The sequence below is a fragment of the Dermacentor albipictus genome, chromosome 8 (assembly GCF_038994185.2).
Source record: "Dermacentor albipictus isolate Rhodes 1998 colony chromosome 8, USDA_Dalb.pri_finalv2, whole genome shotgun sequence".
Classification (NCBI taxonomy): domain Eukaryota; kingdom Metazoa; phylum Arthropoda; class Arachnida; order Ixodida; family Ixodidae; genus Dermacentor; species Dermacentor albipictus.
In genome coordinates this window covers 92,932,482-92,947,204 of record NC_091828.1, presented here as the reverse complement: position 1 = coordinate 92,947,204, position 14,723 = coordinate 92,932,482, and the positions used below count along the sequence as shown (strand labels likewise).

General features: G+C 45.2%; 2 protein-coding genes across 2 annotated transcripts in view; both read left to right on the top strand.

Annotated features, from left to right (window-relative positions):
• The window catches only part of LOC139048843 (fatty acid synthase-like), a 157,313-nt gene that overhangs the window by 50,236 nt on the left and 92,354 nt on the right, over positions 1–14,723 (top strand). The gene's annotated exons all lie outside the window — the stretch shown is intronic.
• LOC139048844 (uncharacterized) overlaps positions 1–14,723 on the top strand; it is a 75,476-nt gene that overhangs the window by 55,895 nt on the left and 4,858 nt on the right. Inside the window, exon 4 of the mRNA XM_070523718.1 lies at positions 12,736–13,022. Coding sequence (XP_070379819.1) covers positions 12,736–12,773 — 38 coding nt within the window. The 3' untranslated portion in view covers positions 12,774–13,022. The remainder of the gene's footprint in view (positions 1–12,735; positions 13,023–14,723) is intronic.

The window sequence follows — 14,723 nt, the reverse complement described above, 5'->3', positions numbered from 1 at the left end:
AGCTTGTAAGTGCTGACGTGTAAGTGCAGTCACACAATTACAATGAACAAAAAGACAACAACTAGGAAGCCAAAACATGGTTGGCGACTGCAGTGTTGCTGATTCATCCAACGCCCGTCGCTCCAACTCGCCTTATGGTAGACGCGTCGACCACGGCAGTGGGTGCAGTACTGCAGCAGTACGATGGCAAGAACTGGAGGCCGCTGGACTTTTTCTGTAAGCGCCTCAAATCTACAGAAACTTTGTACAGCACCTTCGGGAGGAAAATGTCGGCCATTAACTACATTGTCAAGAACTGCCGTTTTTTTCTTGAGCGCTGCAGCTTTTGCATTCTGACTGAACACAAGCGTTAGCACTCGTTTACAGGAACAACAGCTCTTCTTACTCAGAACGTGAGCTTCAGCAACTTTTCTTTCATCCCGAATTTTCTGCGGACATTCGCCATATCTCCGGGACCGAAACCCAGGCAGCTGATGCAATGTCGCGGATCGCTGCCTTGCCTGTTGGCCCAGTGGATTTCCTAAGTCCACCCTCCTTCAGTCAAAGAGACCTCGAGCTGTGCTAATTGCAGGCAAAAGGCTCGTCGCTTCAGCTTGCGGAGGTGCCGCTTCTTCGCTACACTTGCTTCGTCCTGTCAGGGATCCACAAAGATGTTCGAGGCTGGGCAAGAAGCTGCCGATCCTGTCAAGCCATGAAAGTGACCGGGCACACGTGTTCAGCGGTGCAGCAGTTTCGACCACCAGAGAGCCCTTTTCGATCACGTCAATTTAGACTTTGTCGGGCTTCTTCTGCCATGCCAAAGTTTCAGCCACCTCCTCACGTGTGTCGACCGGTACTCAAGGTGACCTGAGACGACGCCTCGGCGAGACATAACAACCTACGCAGTGGGGGAAGCATTTGTTGCTACGCGGATGTCGCCATATGGTTGCCCATCGCGCTTAACTTCTGACCGATGAGGACGATCCCAAAGTTCACTTTTTTCAACCCTGGCGAGACTTCTCGGCACGCGACTTCACGAGACTTTGGCTTACCGCCCACAGAGCAACGCCATGGTCGAGCATATCCACCGACAATCATTGACCGTCACCACGCTCGACAGACCGCAATGGATGGAACAGCTACCCCTAGTACTATAGGGGCTGTGAACGACAATCTAGGATGCCCGTGGAGTCAGCGCAGCTGGGGTGCTCTATGGATCAGCAATCCACGTTCCAGGCCAGTTTTACGGCGCCCGGCAACGCCCCCTGCCAGCGGCCGCGCAGCACTTAGAGAGGCTACATTCCTGTTCGACCATCATTGGCCTACACCCCCACGTGTAGCCCTAAGGCAGCCCGTGTGTAGTTTCCCGACAATGGACAACCACGCCCGTTCGTCTGCCATGTGACTGTATCGCACCACCGTTGACTCCTTCCTACGAAGACCTCTTTCGCGTAGTTTCGCGTTCACAGAAAACCTTGAAGTGAGAGTGTCTTGCGACTGCGGGAAACGAGCCTATCTTGAACAATAACTATTCATTACTTCCTCCATTCACGCCTAAAACTCTGGAATTCTAGAGAGGCAGCCCTTGTAGCGACCTTCAGTCAGTTCGTTGTCCCCGCCGTGGAGTTCATTGCCGCCTGCTCGAGCCGAAGCGGCTGTCCTACAGGGGCACCACCACTGCCACTCTGTAAACCTGCTTTTGCTCTTGAATAAAGCCAGTCCACTCTCAATTCTGAATCTGTCAAAATACGTGTTACTTGTCTTCGCTAAACCGAGGTCCCAACAGACCACAAAAATGTCTCATTTGATACGAAAATAAAGTTGGGCAGGGATGTTCCGTAAGAGCGCCGTTTGTCTTGATCAATATGATTGTTTATTTGAGAAGAGCAGAAAGATATTTGGTCTAAAAATGATTTTTTTTTGTTTTTTTTTCATCTTTCCAACACTCGTTTTAGCAGTAGCGTCTCCCGAAAAATGCAGGGGTTTTTCTTTGGCCCCTCTTTTATTCTGTATTGAAAAAAATCCTCTATGCATTCACCTACGATGCTGCGGAAATAGTGCGAAAATTTGCGTACATCATCTTCACTGTTCAAGAAAGCTAATGATGATGAGAGTACATCGATGATAGATGCATCATCGGCTCGAAAGAAGTCGCGGAATGTCGACACATTGCTTCTTTCAGTTAGAGAAACGGTAGTTAGGATAAGTAACACTTGCCAGGAATAATTTCACATTTGTTATAGGGCAGTAGTGGCTTTACTAAGGACAAGTAGGTCAAGATATGACATATGGGTGCAAAGTATCTATACGAGGTCAAGAAACGAGGTATATGGTATCCTGGTAAGGTTCTATACAACTTGTACTAAATTGAACAAATATGCAATATCCTATATAGCTTCTCCATATTTATCGTTAGGATCTTTAAGCGAAAGAGTAGACTAGTCCATATTTGGTTATTAAAATTGCCTGCTAGGTCAACACGGTCATGGGCGCAGGTAATTAGTCAGGCTTTCTAGTACACTACGAGAAGAACCAGGGAGTCTATACATGGATCCGATAACATACTTTAACTTCTGATTATAATCATTACAAAAGACTAATTGAATATTAGGTGCTTCCGGTATGCTGAATATGTGGACCGAGCCCATGAAAATTAAGCATACTGCTCCACCTTTTTCTTCGCGATCTTTTCCATACGTGCTGTATTGAAACGGGACAAATTCACTGTCATAAATTGCGGGGTTCAACCAGGTTTCTGTCAAGACATGAATATCTGGATTGTAGGTAAAATACAGAGCCTTGACGTCACTCACCTTATTGGCTATGCCTCTACGAATTACATTCAGTATTTTTAAGGTAGGATCGATCAGTAGAAAACAATGTCTAATCATATACCGTTGCGTACAATACGCAATAATTCGCATACAATTCTATGTGGGTTTGCATACCATCACAAATATTGTTAATAAAAACAAGAGAAATGGTCCCCAAAGAAGCCGTTGCGGCTCACCAGACATAACAGCAAGATTATCCCAATTGCTATTCAAAACAATTCTTCGGATTACTTAAGAACACCACGTTAGAGCCGGTAAATTCATATAGGATTTTACACCTTCATGTTACCGTTAATCTCAAATGATCAGGCTATGCCGACATTACTAACAATGCCAATCGAGCTTTTGCTTACTTGCTCCGCTACGGTTAGTGTGCACCATCTTCTGTCTATCAAGATGATCCTATAGAAAATTCAAATATAAACAAAATGGAGTATGCATGCGTTGTGAAGGATGGCATTACCCATATTCCCTAATTAGTACTTCTGGAAACCACGGCAATCGTTCTTTATGTCCAACCTATGCTCGAATCACTACTCTAACCTCAAATAAAACTAGCCATGAATTACGGCTTCTTAACGGACATGTGCATCGCTACATATACCAGCATCGTGTTGACCATTTCTATAAAGAGCAAATATAGCCACAATAACTTTTTACGCTCCTCAACTCCCACTATTTTTGAAAGAAATCTTCACACTGCAGTCCCAAACAATACTAATAATCCCAAGTTTCATGCATCGATAACTAGCAAATGTTGTGTAGCCTGAATTTCTAATTACTGATTACGGTACTTGTTATTTTTTGCAATATAAGGTGATACTATATTACTGTAAAGCTGCCTTCCTTCTGCGCACTCATATTTTTCTGGTACTTAGCCTGGCTGAGATCGTCTGTTTAGAAAGTTACTTTTTACTGCTTACATATATTTTTCGTCCTGCTGAACCCATTCCTCTCCGTGATGCCTTCCAGCACAGATGCGCAAGTAAATGCATAAATAAATCATTATAATTATATAAATGAAGCGTAGAAGGCATTTCAAAGACGAGGGGACGCAACCTCCGACGATGTGCACTATGTGTGAGCTCTTTAAAGTTTCATAGTTAAACAATAGGTGTTTGATCTCAAACTATTACCCTCCGTATTCAAAATTCAGTTTGTCGGCAAGTGTGTGGGCCATGCCTACAGCGTAAAAACAGAATGAAAAAATGCGTTGAATTTTCGAGAAATTATCGAAGGATCACAAATGGTTACGTCCGTTGCTTTTATCTCTGTGATACCTTTTTTATCTTTAGACAAATGGCGCCCGAATTTTTCGGGTTATTCTAAAATTAAAAAGGACAGAGTGCAGGAAAAAAAATGGTTTCTACCTGCGCCCACTTCTTTTCCCTGGAAAGTATGTGCTAGACTTGGAAGCTGTTTCCTGTCACCACGTTTACGACACCGTTTATTCTTGCGTTTCTGATGAATCAGATCACGATTCATCCATGGGTAGTCCCTGTTGACAGGTTTATTTGTTTTAGAACCACATAGCTGCGTTCACAATGAAATATCGTGTCTTTCAAGAGCAATACTTATTAGCGTCTATTACCTCATTGAAATATCGGAAGTAGGATTTCATATAGCTGAGCACTGCATCACCATCCGCATGCGTATGGTCCCCGATAAAAGTTTCAAAAGGTTTAACTAGTGATCGTGAGCCAGAAATAGGAGACGCTAAAGCAAGTAACTTTTAATCAGATATCCTATCTTTGACAGAACTAGAGCAGTCTGGGAGCGAGCTGCTTATCAACACAAGGTGAACAAGATAACTGGAAATCCGTGTAGCATCGGAAACCACTTGGTTTTTAAAAAAAAGGTAAACGCCGTTAGTAGTAGTGGCACTGCGTTTTTTAGAATCATTGCCGTCATCAAAAAAGTAGACGAATGTCAGGTGAGTTGAAATCACCAGTGGTGAGGATGTTCGAACGCAAGCAGGCATTCATGCAGCAAGTAATCATATAGCGTTTCTAAGTATTCAGGGGGAGCATTCGGAGGACGAGAGACGCCACCCAAAGCTATATATTGTTACCAAAAAATTTCAATTTGCACCATATGCTTACGTGATTGCATATACCATCTAAGCGGGTAAATTTACTGTTGTTTTTTATCGCAACTGCAGCTCCACCACCCTGTGGCCCTCTGTCTCTAGAGACAAGCGTGTAGGAAGACAGCACTATTTCGGAATTTTGCGCAACATGGTGTAGCTAGTCTTCTCTGATCACTAGAGCGTGATTGATAAGTCAAAATTATATCTTCGAAGAACTGTACCTTATGAAGAACGCTGGCTGAATTGATCGAAACAAGCCGGAGCGTCTCGCTAGACACTTCTCGTTTCTTAACGCACTTACTCGTGGCCACACAAGAAGACTCAGACGCAGTTGATTGCAACTTTGCCGTTGCGCCGACGCAGTGGATTGAAACAACTCTACTCTGCAATTTCTAAATGTGTCCCATACATGCAGATTGACAACAACTTTCAGCTTATCAAAAATGAGAGAAACTTGAAAGCCACTGTCTTTTTCTTCAGTGGCAGAACATCATAATTTCGCACGTATATCTCGAATTATTTTAGAAGAGTGTTCCAATATGGCTATTTTTGTGCCCTTTAATTCGAACCTGGATGACCAAACTTTAGTTTACTCCACGTAGCTATAATGCCTCAAAATGAAAGGATGAGAGCGCTAGGCGTTTTTGGGGCCAATTCTTTGAATGCGCTTTGTGGAACTGATTTAGACACCAAAGCTGTTCTTGAATATTTTTCCATCTAATTTTCATTTCGTTTATTCTGCTTATTCTCGATGTGTGCTTGCGCATTTATATATTCGCATTTCTGGGTGCATGAATATGTTCCGCCCTGAAAGGGTTAAGACAGAAGCGGAATGCGAATTAAGCATTTGTGTGCACACTTGCGCACGCATTTCAACACAAAGTAGTCGATATTAGTCCGATATCGTTCGCCATAGGACGCCTTATCCTTCATGGCATATGCAACGTAAAGCTTGGACATCAATATAAACTCCAATAAGGTAGAAGCATATCGAAATAATTAATTCAGGCAGGCGGCATGGGCAGGAAATAGAGCTGATTATAGTATTGCGATGTAAGGGCGCGTAAAGAACAATGGCGACAAAAAAATCATTTACAGAGAGAAGAAAATCATCCATCATGATCAAACAGCTAGCGTTCAGACGCGCATTCCCACCCTCGGTGCTTCTCGGAATAGACACTCTCGGTTTCGCACCGTGTCAAGGCGATTGACATTAGGTATGCGACATGCGTATTGTTTTTTGTTCGAAAACCAAGCTTGACAACATGTGGGCTTATGTTCCGAGAAGCCCAAATGGACTGAGTGTCAGAACGCTGGCTGTTCGATCATGACGCATGTTTTTCTTCTTCTATAAAAGTAATTTCGCCAATGTCGCACTCGTAGTAGCGCACCGCTATTCGGTAGTACCGCTGTGGTTAGGAGGAACAGACAGCAGTGGACGCGCCTGATAAATCAGGCGTTTCACGTGCTGCATAACCATACACACAAATGCGTAAGTCAGCCCTCCATCACTGAACACCGGATTAATTAACCTTTCTGATTCGGATTCAGTCACGCGAGTGTTTGTGGTGCTGTTGTACATGGTGTTGGTTTTAGTTTTACCGCTTTGGTCCAATCGCCGTTGTATATATTGACCACGTGTTTAAATTAAACCTCTACTTGATTGACGGCGCCTGTAATCGTCTCTTCGTCTTTGTCTATTTTCGAGCCGACAGATCACAAACTTAAGCTTGCTTTTTCCTAATCGCAAATTCCGTCACAAAAACTCAAAGCAGCAGTAACGTACCCAGGACAATGGTAAAATTAAATTATGGCGTTTTACGTGACAAAACCACTTTCTGATTAAGAGGCACGCGGTAGTGGAGGGCTCCGCAAATTTCGACCACCTGGGGTTCTTTAACGTGCTCCTAAATCTAAGTACATGGTTGTTTTCGTGTTTCGCCCACATCAAAATGCGGCCGCCTTGGCCGGGATTCGATCTCGCGACCTTGTGCTCAGCAGCCTAACACCATAGCCGCTGAGCAACCACGGCGGGTACCAGGACAATGGTAAAGCACATATTTTACTCATGCAAGGAGGAAGAGAAAAAGAAGACGGAAGGACAGGGAGGTTACTACTGTAATTACCGGCTAGTTACCCTGCGCTACGTAAAAGGCAAAATGAAGCAGAAGGTGATATCAGGAATACATAATTGAGCGAGAAAAAGGCCCGAAATAACGCGATTCAACGCGCCGCAACTTTCGAAATTGATCGCACGGTTCACGAGTCCTTAGCAATCTGAACAGCGCAGTTAAAGAGCAACTCTGGCAATTTCTCGGTGTCCACTGATCTTAATAATATTTCGAATATACGTTCTTCTTTGCACTCTGAATATTAGTGCGAACAATATGGGTTAAAGTCATTTAGTATTCCTGAAAATGAATTTCAAAGATTGGTTGCGTTCCTGTCTCGTGACTTTTCACTGGCCACCTGTGTTTGTGAAGGCACTACACCACCACTGTCGCAGAGATTGTCGCTGAAATAACCGTTTTCGTTCGGAAGATCTGTAAAAGCTCACTGCAGACGTCAGAAGACATCACCAGCTTCGCTTCTTCGGCGTTAACGACATGTGTCCTGCGTGTTTAGCACGCCTTCTGCATGTTCACGTTATGGTAGTGTAGGATCTGACGTCATCGAGTCATCGTGACGTCACACGAAGCCGCTACATCCTTCGGCTTAGGTATCTCGTTTATTTATTATTTAAAATTAATGATGCATTTCTGAGCAAACCGGAACCCCCTACCGGTTTGACAGTGCTGACAGTGCCATTTGAAAATTACACTATCCTAATGCAGATTTAAAAACGCCGGAGTTGCCCTTGAACTCCTCGAGTGCCGAAACCCATCTGGATCAGTTTCCTATGACTTGCTCCGCCTCCAAAGGGGCAGTCGTCCAGTTTTTCAAGCACGGCCGCGATCACTTTCCACGCCACGAGGATCGTCGCTTAGGGAGTGGTTGAACCTCGCTTTGCTGCCGCAGTTACCACGAGCAGGGTTGTTGGCAGTGCAAGTGTACAGTTTGCGCTGTATGAGTAGTTTCGTCCATTCTGCTTTATTCGAAGAACGCTGGAACACATTCGCGGAGCTTCCTGTCCCGGCTCTCTAAATAGATAGGCATTTACAACTTCACTGACCTCAAATGCTCTAGACCAGCGTCTGCTACTATCAAACACAGGTGATCGCCATACGTACTTGCGCGTGGGGAAAACCTTGCTAGTTTCTTTTTTTATATATAATGCCGATGGCCCTTTGAAAAGTCAGGTATGCCTTCATTGGAAATAACTTGGTCGGATCTTTGCTTTTCTTGACAAATATCCTGTCACATTCGAATACCAAAAAAAAAGGATGTGTTCTTCTACACAAAGTCCAATGACACACAAGGCTTCAAACTCACACATAATTAAAGAAACGTAAATGCCTCTATATTGTTGGAGTTTGAAGTGCATTCATATATACATAGACACTTGTGCAAAGAGGAAATGGGTTCACAGATCCGTGTCATAACTCTCTTTTACGCATATTTTATAGGTGCATAGTGCATAGGTGCATAGGTGCATAGGCATTTCTGCCAGGAGGATGTTTTTCTCGCAGTGTTTTTACGTCCGGCAAAAGTTTGCAAGCGGTGCATGAATTGTTTAAAGCTGCGCTGAAAAATTATAACTCTCTGCAGCAAATTTAGGAGATGGTGCTTGCCTTGGTGGTGGCATGGTTGTTATCTACATTGATAGCCTGATTTCTCACAGTGCGCAAATGGGCCTCTATGGAAGCCCTGTCGTGTAAAACCTCAAAACCTTTTGTCTTGGTCTGTGATGTTTGCGTTGCATTTCTTGCGACAGTACGAGTTCTTGCTCAGGTTTTAACTTATATCTCAATAATATGTCAACAGATTTAACATCAATCTATACCAATTTATCCGGTTTGTTAATCGAAAAATCAAAGCACCTGTCTCATACATTCGTACGCCGGGGCTTACTGGAGCATTTTTAGTTAGAGTATAATACCGACGCAACGATGTGCTTCCCGGAAGACCAAATACTATTGTGTGCACCACCGTCTCCTACCAATGAATGCCAACCATGCCACATTTCCCCGCTTAAATCAAAATTGGCAGCATCGCACCAGAGGCGCAGCATCGACGATGATGGCAGGTTTTGGCATTTCGCTAGAATTTCTCACACAGTATTCCAATCGTACCCACGCACGACACCTTGGCGCGATGCAGCAGGCAACAAAATCCCTGCTGTGGAGAAGGAACAGCGCCCAGGCAGCTGCCAGGCGTCTCACAACGATGGCTCAACGAGGCGCGTCAATAGTTCCGTTGAGACCGACCAGAAACCATCGGTACTAGTCAGCGCCGAGTTAAATATCCGATAACGTTAGCTTTACGTTCACTGCCCCTCAAGTGCATTACGCAGAACAGCTCCGCAGAGAGGTCGGTGTGCTTACCCCACAATGGAAGTTAGTACGCTGCCCTGGCTCTGCCATGGAGGCGATTGGTCACGGCGCATACGGCGTGTAGACTTCGCTTTCATTTCTTTTGTGTTATTTTTTGCATCCGTAAGCACTCCACGGATCTGGAGGCCTGTAAGCGTCCCTAAATCTACATGATTCTCGCATTAATTCTGGCAATATATCATTTATAAAACTTGACTACTTTCTCACTGAAAGGGTGTGTTCTCGGTTTCCTTAGTTTATTCTTAAACACGAAACCATCGTTAGACCGTGTTAGATGTAACAGGACCTCATGGCAAGACATACATGTGTGTTTGTAGCTACTACAATTTAGATCTTTCTTAAAAACTTGTTGCTGAACTAGTTGATCCGTGGCTTAAAAACGTATGTGTCCTTTGGATATGTGTCGTATGTGTAGTCTGTGTCTCAGTTCGTTCTCGTGTGCTTAGCGCCATAGCTTTGGTTATGGATCTTTTTGCGTGCTCACCGAGGATGGCCTGACGACCTAGCACCTCAGTAGTCACAGAATCCTTCAGGCCTGTGTAGTAAGCCCAGCGCTTTTCAGTCGCTAGAATATTCGACAACCTAGCAAACTCGGTTCCAGCCTCGATCTACATCCACGACATCTGTATTTGGACGTGTGATGTGGCACGGCTTCAGCTTTGCCCTCAGTTTCATAACATGGTCATTTTAACCCCATGCTACTACCTTCGTAAATGAAAACTTAGAAATGTCATGTGAAAAGTGCGCTGTGGAAGAATTTATCCAAAAGCCAATGGCTACATTCGCGATATCACTCAATGGACAACTGTTATCGTCCAGGATAAGCCGCAGGTCCTTTGTAGTCGTGATTGAAAGAGACATGCCTGACCACATGAAAAATCGGCTCCCTACTATTTCTCATGTGCTCAAATTCTTTGCAGGAAAGTCTGTGGGGAGGGGGGAGGGCAGTGCCCATGCAGTTTATGTTATTGCTGCACAGGCCGTTGTTTTTCGATCCATGGAGTAAAGCCTCGCTGTCATGTGCAACACCTGCAAACTTAATCTGCGTACAATGCATAGAATTCAAGCCCGAGCTCGTATACTATGCCTTGGCTGACCGCGCATCGCGTCAACGACTGAAATTACTGCAGTTGCTCAGGAGTAGACAATCACGACACACATTCCCGCTGATACAATAGAGAACTTTACCGTTTACGGTATTCCACTAAACACCGGCAGACTGGGCGTTTTGCCGGATGGGCCGGAGTGGGCCGCAGCGGAATGGGCCGTTTCGCCGGTTTTGCCGGAGTGCTCTGCATGGTGCAGCCACTTTGCAGAGATTAACCGGACAAACAAAGAACTGATCCTGCACTGAACATGTTTGTTCTACTTTGCTACTGGAATAAACGTTTGGCAGGGGAATACCATAACGCCCATGACGCTAATGTACACCAGCCAGGAAATAGAACATGCTTGTTTACTGCAATGCTAGCTTTGTGTATGTCTGGTTGAGCTTTGCGACGCCAGGGGGCTGCACCGTGCTGGCCATTCTGGAGTGCTTCAACGCACGCCTCCTTCCCCGTCCTGTTCAGGGTGGTCGCATTCTTTAGAGGGGTCAATGCTAACAACACCACTTCTAAACCATTTTCAATCTTACTTCAGGTGGCTGCCATACACTTTCATTGTCATGCAGCCGTTATATGCCTTGCCAGTCTTGATGTGACTATACTGAAAAATGAATGGTTGGTTGTTGTCATTTGCTCTAATCCCTCATCTAATCATTGGCGAAATGGCTGCTGAATTTTTGAGAGATAAAAAGGGTGTCTGTGGATCGCAAATAATCAGCATGCCATCGGGTGCACTGCTATTTGCGCTGCTATTTCGCTTACCTTTTCCTAGCACGAATGAGTTTCCAAATTCATAGTATGTGGTAGCACCGGTTGCCTCCTTCATGCTTATCACCGTTAAGTTTCTAAATGTGTAATATACCCCCTCCCCACCCACCCCCCGCCTGAGTAAGGTAATAAAGCGAACTGCGGAAATGGCGATCATCGATACTGCATTCCGATTTTTCCTGCAAAGAATAGCCGCCTGTTTGCGCAATACAGCTCAGGGAGGTACTTTGGTGCCTTTCTCTAAATATTTCTCACATAGCCTTTTCGGCAACTCCATCGCAATTAAAATAAAAGGGAGAAAGTCTGAGGTACCCGATAACCACTTTTGACCGATGATTATTTGCTTTAAAGAAGATGTGCATAGAAATCAATATCATATGTCGTCTGCAGATTAAGTGCACAAGTTTAATATAAACGTCAAAGTTTCGCCCGACAGGCGAATCATCGATTCCAATATCAAATCATTAGAAGCTACACTATGTAAGGTGAGTCCTTTTATCAGGTGCATAAGCTGTTGTACACATTCCCTTACTCACTGAATAAACAAGCATGTTGTCAAGCGCGCACTGGCAAACATAAACACACGCAACTGCACGACTGCGGATACATCCGGTCAGAACTCTGGCTTGATGAAGAGCAGCAGCATCGGTTAGCGAATTCTAGTTCGGGCTGCCTCTCGCTTCCATGCCAAGTATGCATACGAGGACACAACGCACACGAAGCCATCAGCTATCTCAGGACCTCTAGCCTTCGAACGCAGCGCAGGCCTCCATCGACATACGACGCGCGCGTCCGCGCTCAACTGGCGCAGCTGGAGTAAAAGAGGAGATGCGCACTGAGCTGATCACTTCACCCCCATTCCCGTGCTATCACGCGCATATCTCGCCGCTTCCTACCTTGCGTGCCTGAGAAGACGGCGCGCACCATCCCCGCCTTCCTCCTTTGCGAGCGCGAGAAGACACCGCCGCACGAAGCCACTAATAACCTCCTCGGTTCACACTCGCAAACTTTCGCTAATCCCTAAAAGCACGCAGCACGCGGCCGCGATGTTATCTCACTTCGACTTTATACGAAACATCGTGGTGCTGCCGATGACAACGGCGGAAATTCTCCTTGAGTGTCCATATATATAAATAAAATAAATAAATAAATAAATAAATACCAGATGTCCCTAGCTATCACCAATGAAACGCGATGGTGAATGCCATGTAAAGCCTGCAGTGATTCACCTTAAGCCAGCTTAATCCTCCTTAAGCTACGTTAATGCATCGTAATTCATCCTAATGCACATTAATCCGCGCTAATGCACCTTAATGCACCCTAATCCACCTTATTTCATCTTAATCCAATCACTAATCAACATTAAATAATGTTGCTTAAAATATTTTGAATGCTTATATCCACTTCGTCGTGTTTCATTATTCCAACGCAACTGCTGAAACTGTAGTATTCATGAATTCGTGCAGGTGCGACCGGAGGAGGGCTGCTCGAGCACTGGTTCTAGCCCAGCGTTTGCCGTCGATGCTGTTCCGCGCGTCTATTTCTACGAAAGCAAGGCCTACGACATCGTTGGAGGCCTGTCCGCCTTCGCTGAGGCCTGTACGCCTTCACTGTATAACTGGCGGAATGGTTGATAGAGGGTGTCGCAAGCTGCTTCACAACACTTCACTCGGGGTTACAGCGAGTGACTTCATCGACGCGCATGGGAGCGAAGAGCAAGCCCTCTGCTTCGACAGCTTTTGAAGGAGGGCCGGTATAATGTGATTCTGCTCCTATTTCTAACCTGTTCTGTTAATTTTATTGCAATAGAAAAACATGGACACTCCGAGCGCGTTCCTGCCGTCGGCATCTGCATCGCCGTTAGATTCCGTATAAAGTCCAAGGGCGATAGCCGTCACCGCGCACCCTACGCTCTATGCGCGAGTGCATACGTGCGAAGGGAGCCGACCATCGCTGCTCAATACTGCCTGCGCGAAAGAAAAGAAATGGAGGAGGAAGCGCGACGTCTTCTATCACGCGTGAGGAACCCAACATTTCCAGGCACTGGTGGGGGAGGGGGGGGCAGCGGCGTTCTATTCCTTCAGCTACAGCGCACGTGGCGTCTGCGCGCAGTCGCACGGCCTTATCTTGAGTATGATCTGCGTTGGGGGCGGAGCCTAGTTGCGTCGGTGGCTTCTACATTTACGTGTGCTGTGTGTTCTCGCCGCTCCCTTTTCATCGAAGCAAGAGACAGCACAAATGTTACTTCGCTCGCTGCTGCTGCCGCGTTTCCACACGCCAGTGTTTTGACAGCCAGTTTCCACGGTGATCGAGTGAGATGTGTTTACGTGTGCTAGTGCTCACGTGACACCATGCTTGTTAATGTAGTTAGTATGCCCATGCTTACGAGTTTATACAAAAAATCTAACCACTATCCTTACTTCGTATAAGTGTCCGCTATTTTGCTATCGCAATCCATGCTTCGCCTTTCGGGCGAAAGTGCGACTTACACAGTTCGATAGCGATTCGTCAAACGCCGCGATTGGGCGCCCAGGGTGCTGTTGATAACCAGTTGTGGAGAATTGGAATAGAATCGAGGAAAAGAGTCCTTGCACACTAAGCATGTGGCAAGTAATCTCAACGTGAGATTTGCACTTCGTCATGCAGCCTAGCTTATCATGGTTTGCTAGGGTATGGCAAAGCTTTCTCCGAGTTTTGCATTCCGGCAACTTCTGTTTTCTGCTTTACTTTCAACATGAGTGCACAATGACTGCGGCTTCGCTTAGCCCTTGTTGCTGCAGTAAGTTGCTGACTATTTCTGTCGTAGAAAGAAACGAGAAAAAGACATAGAATGACCTGCTTTCAACAAAATAGCACTCATGTACACCGGGTGCAGGTTTGACTTGTGGTTCACGATCTGATCCTAATTGATTGTTGCCTTCCTGTTCTGCCACCACCATTGACTCTCGTGTAAACTAACAAAAGAGAACAAATCTGTTTCAGTGTAAACTAATGCTCACTCAGCTCATGCATGAACGTAAACTTATTTTGCACATTCCTCTGCAGTTGTATCCTGCATGTTAAGGCTGTGTTTGGCTGCCAACTGCTCATTTCCTTCAGACGCTAATAGGAGAGATCATTGCTTCAATGTTTACGCATTTGGAAATGAATGTGGCGCTTACTCCCCAGATAAATAATTCCAGTCTTGTAAACGGAAATTTAGACCCTGCTTATTTCGTTTGTGTGATTACAAAATCAACGTTTTTTTGTTTTCATGAACACATCTGCATTCAAGGTTGAAAACAGGAGTGCAAATCACTATTGAGCTAGGAGAATAGTTACATTTGGAATAAGGAGTGTTCACAGATTTCGTGAAGAGCAACTTCAACTTTTCATCGTAGACTGTATGGTCGCTCAGAACTATGTATTACTTGGCGCATTGATGTCTTATATGCTACCAGCGATCTTTTGCAGA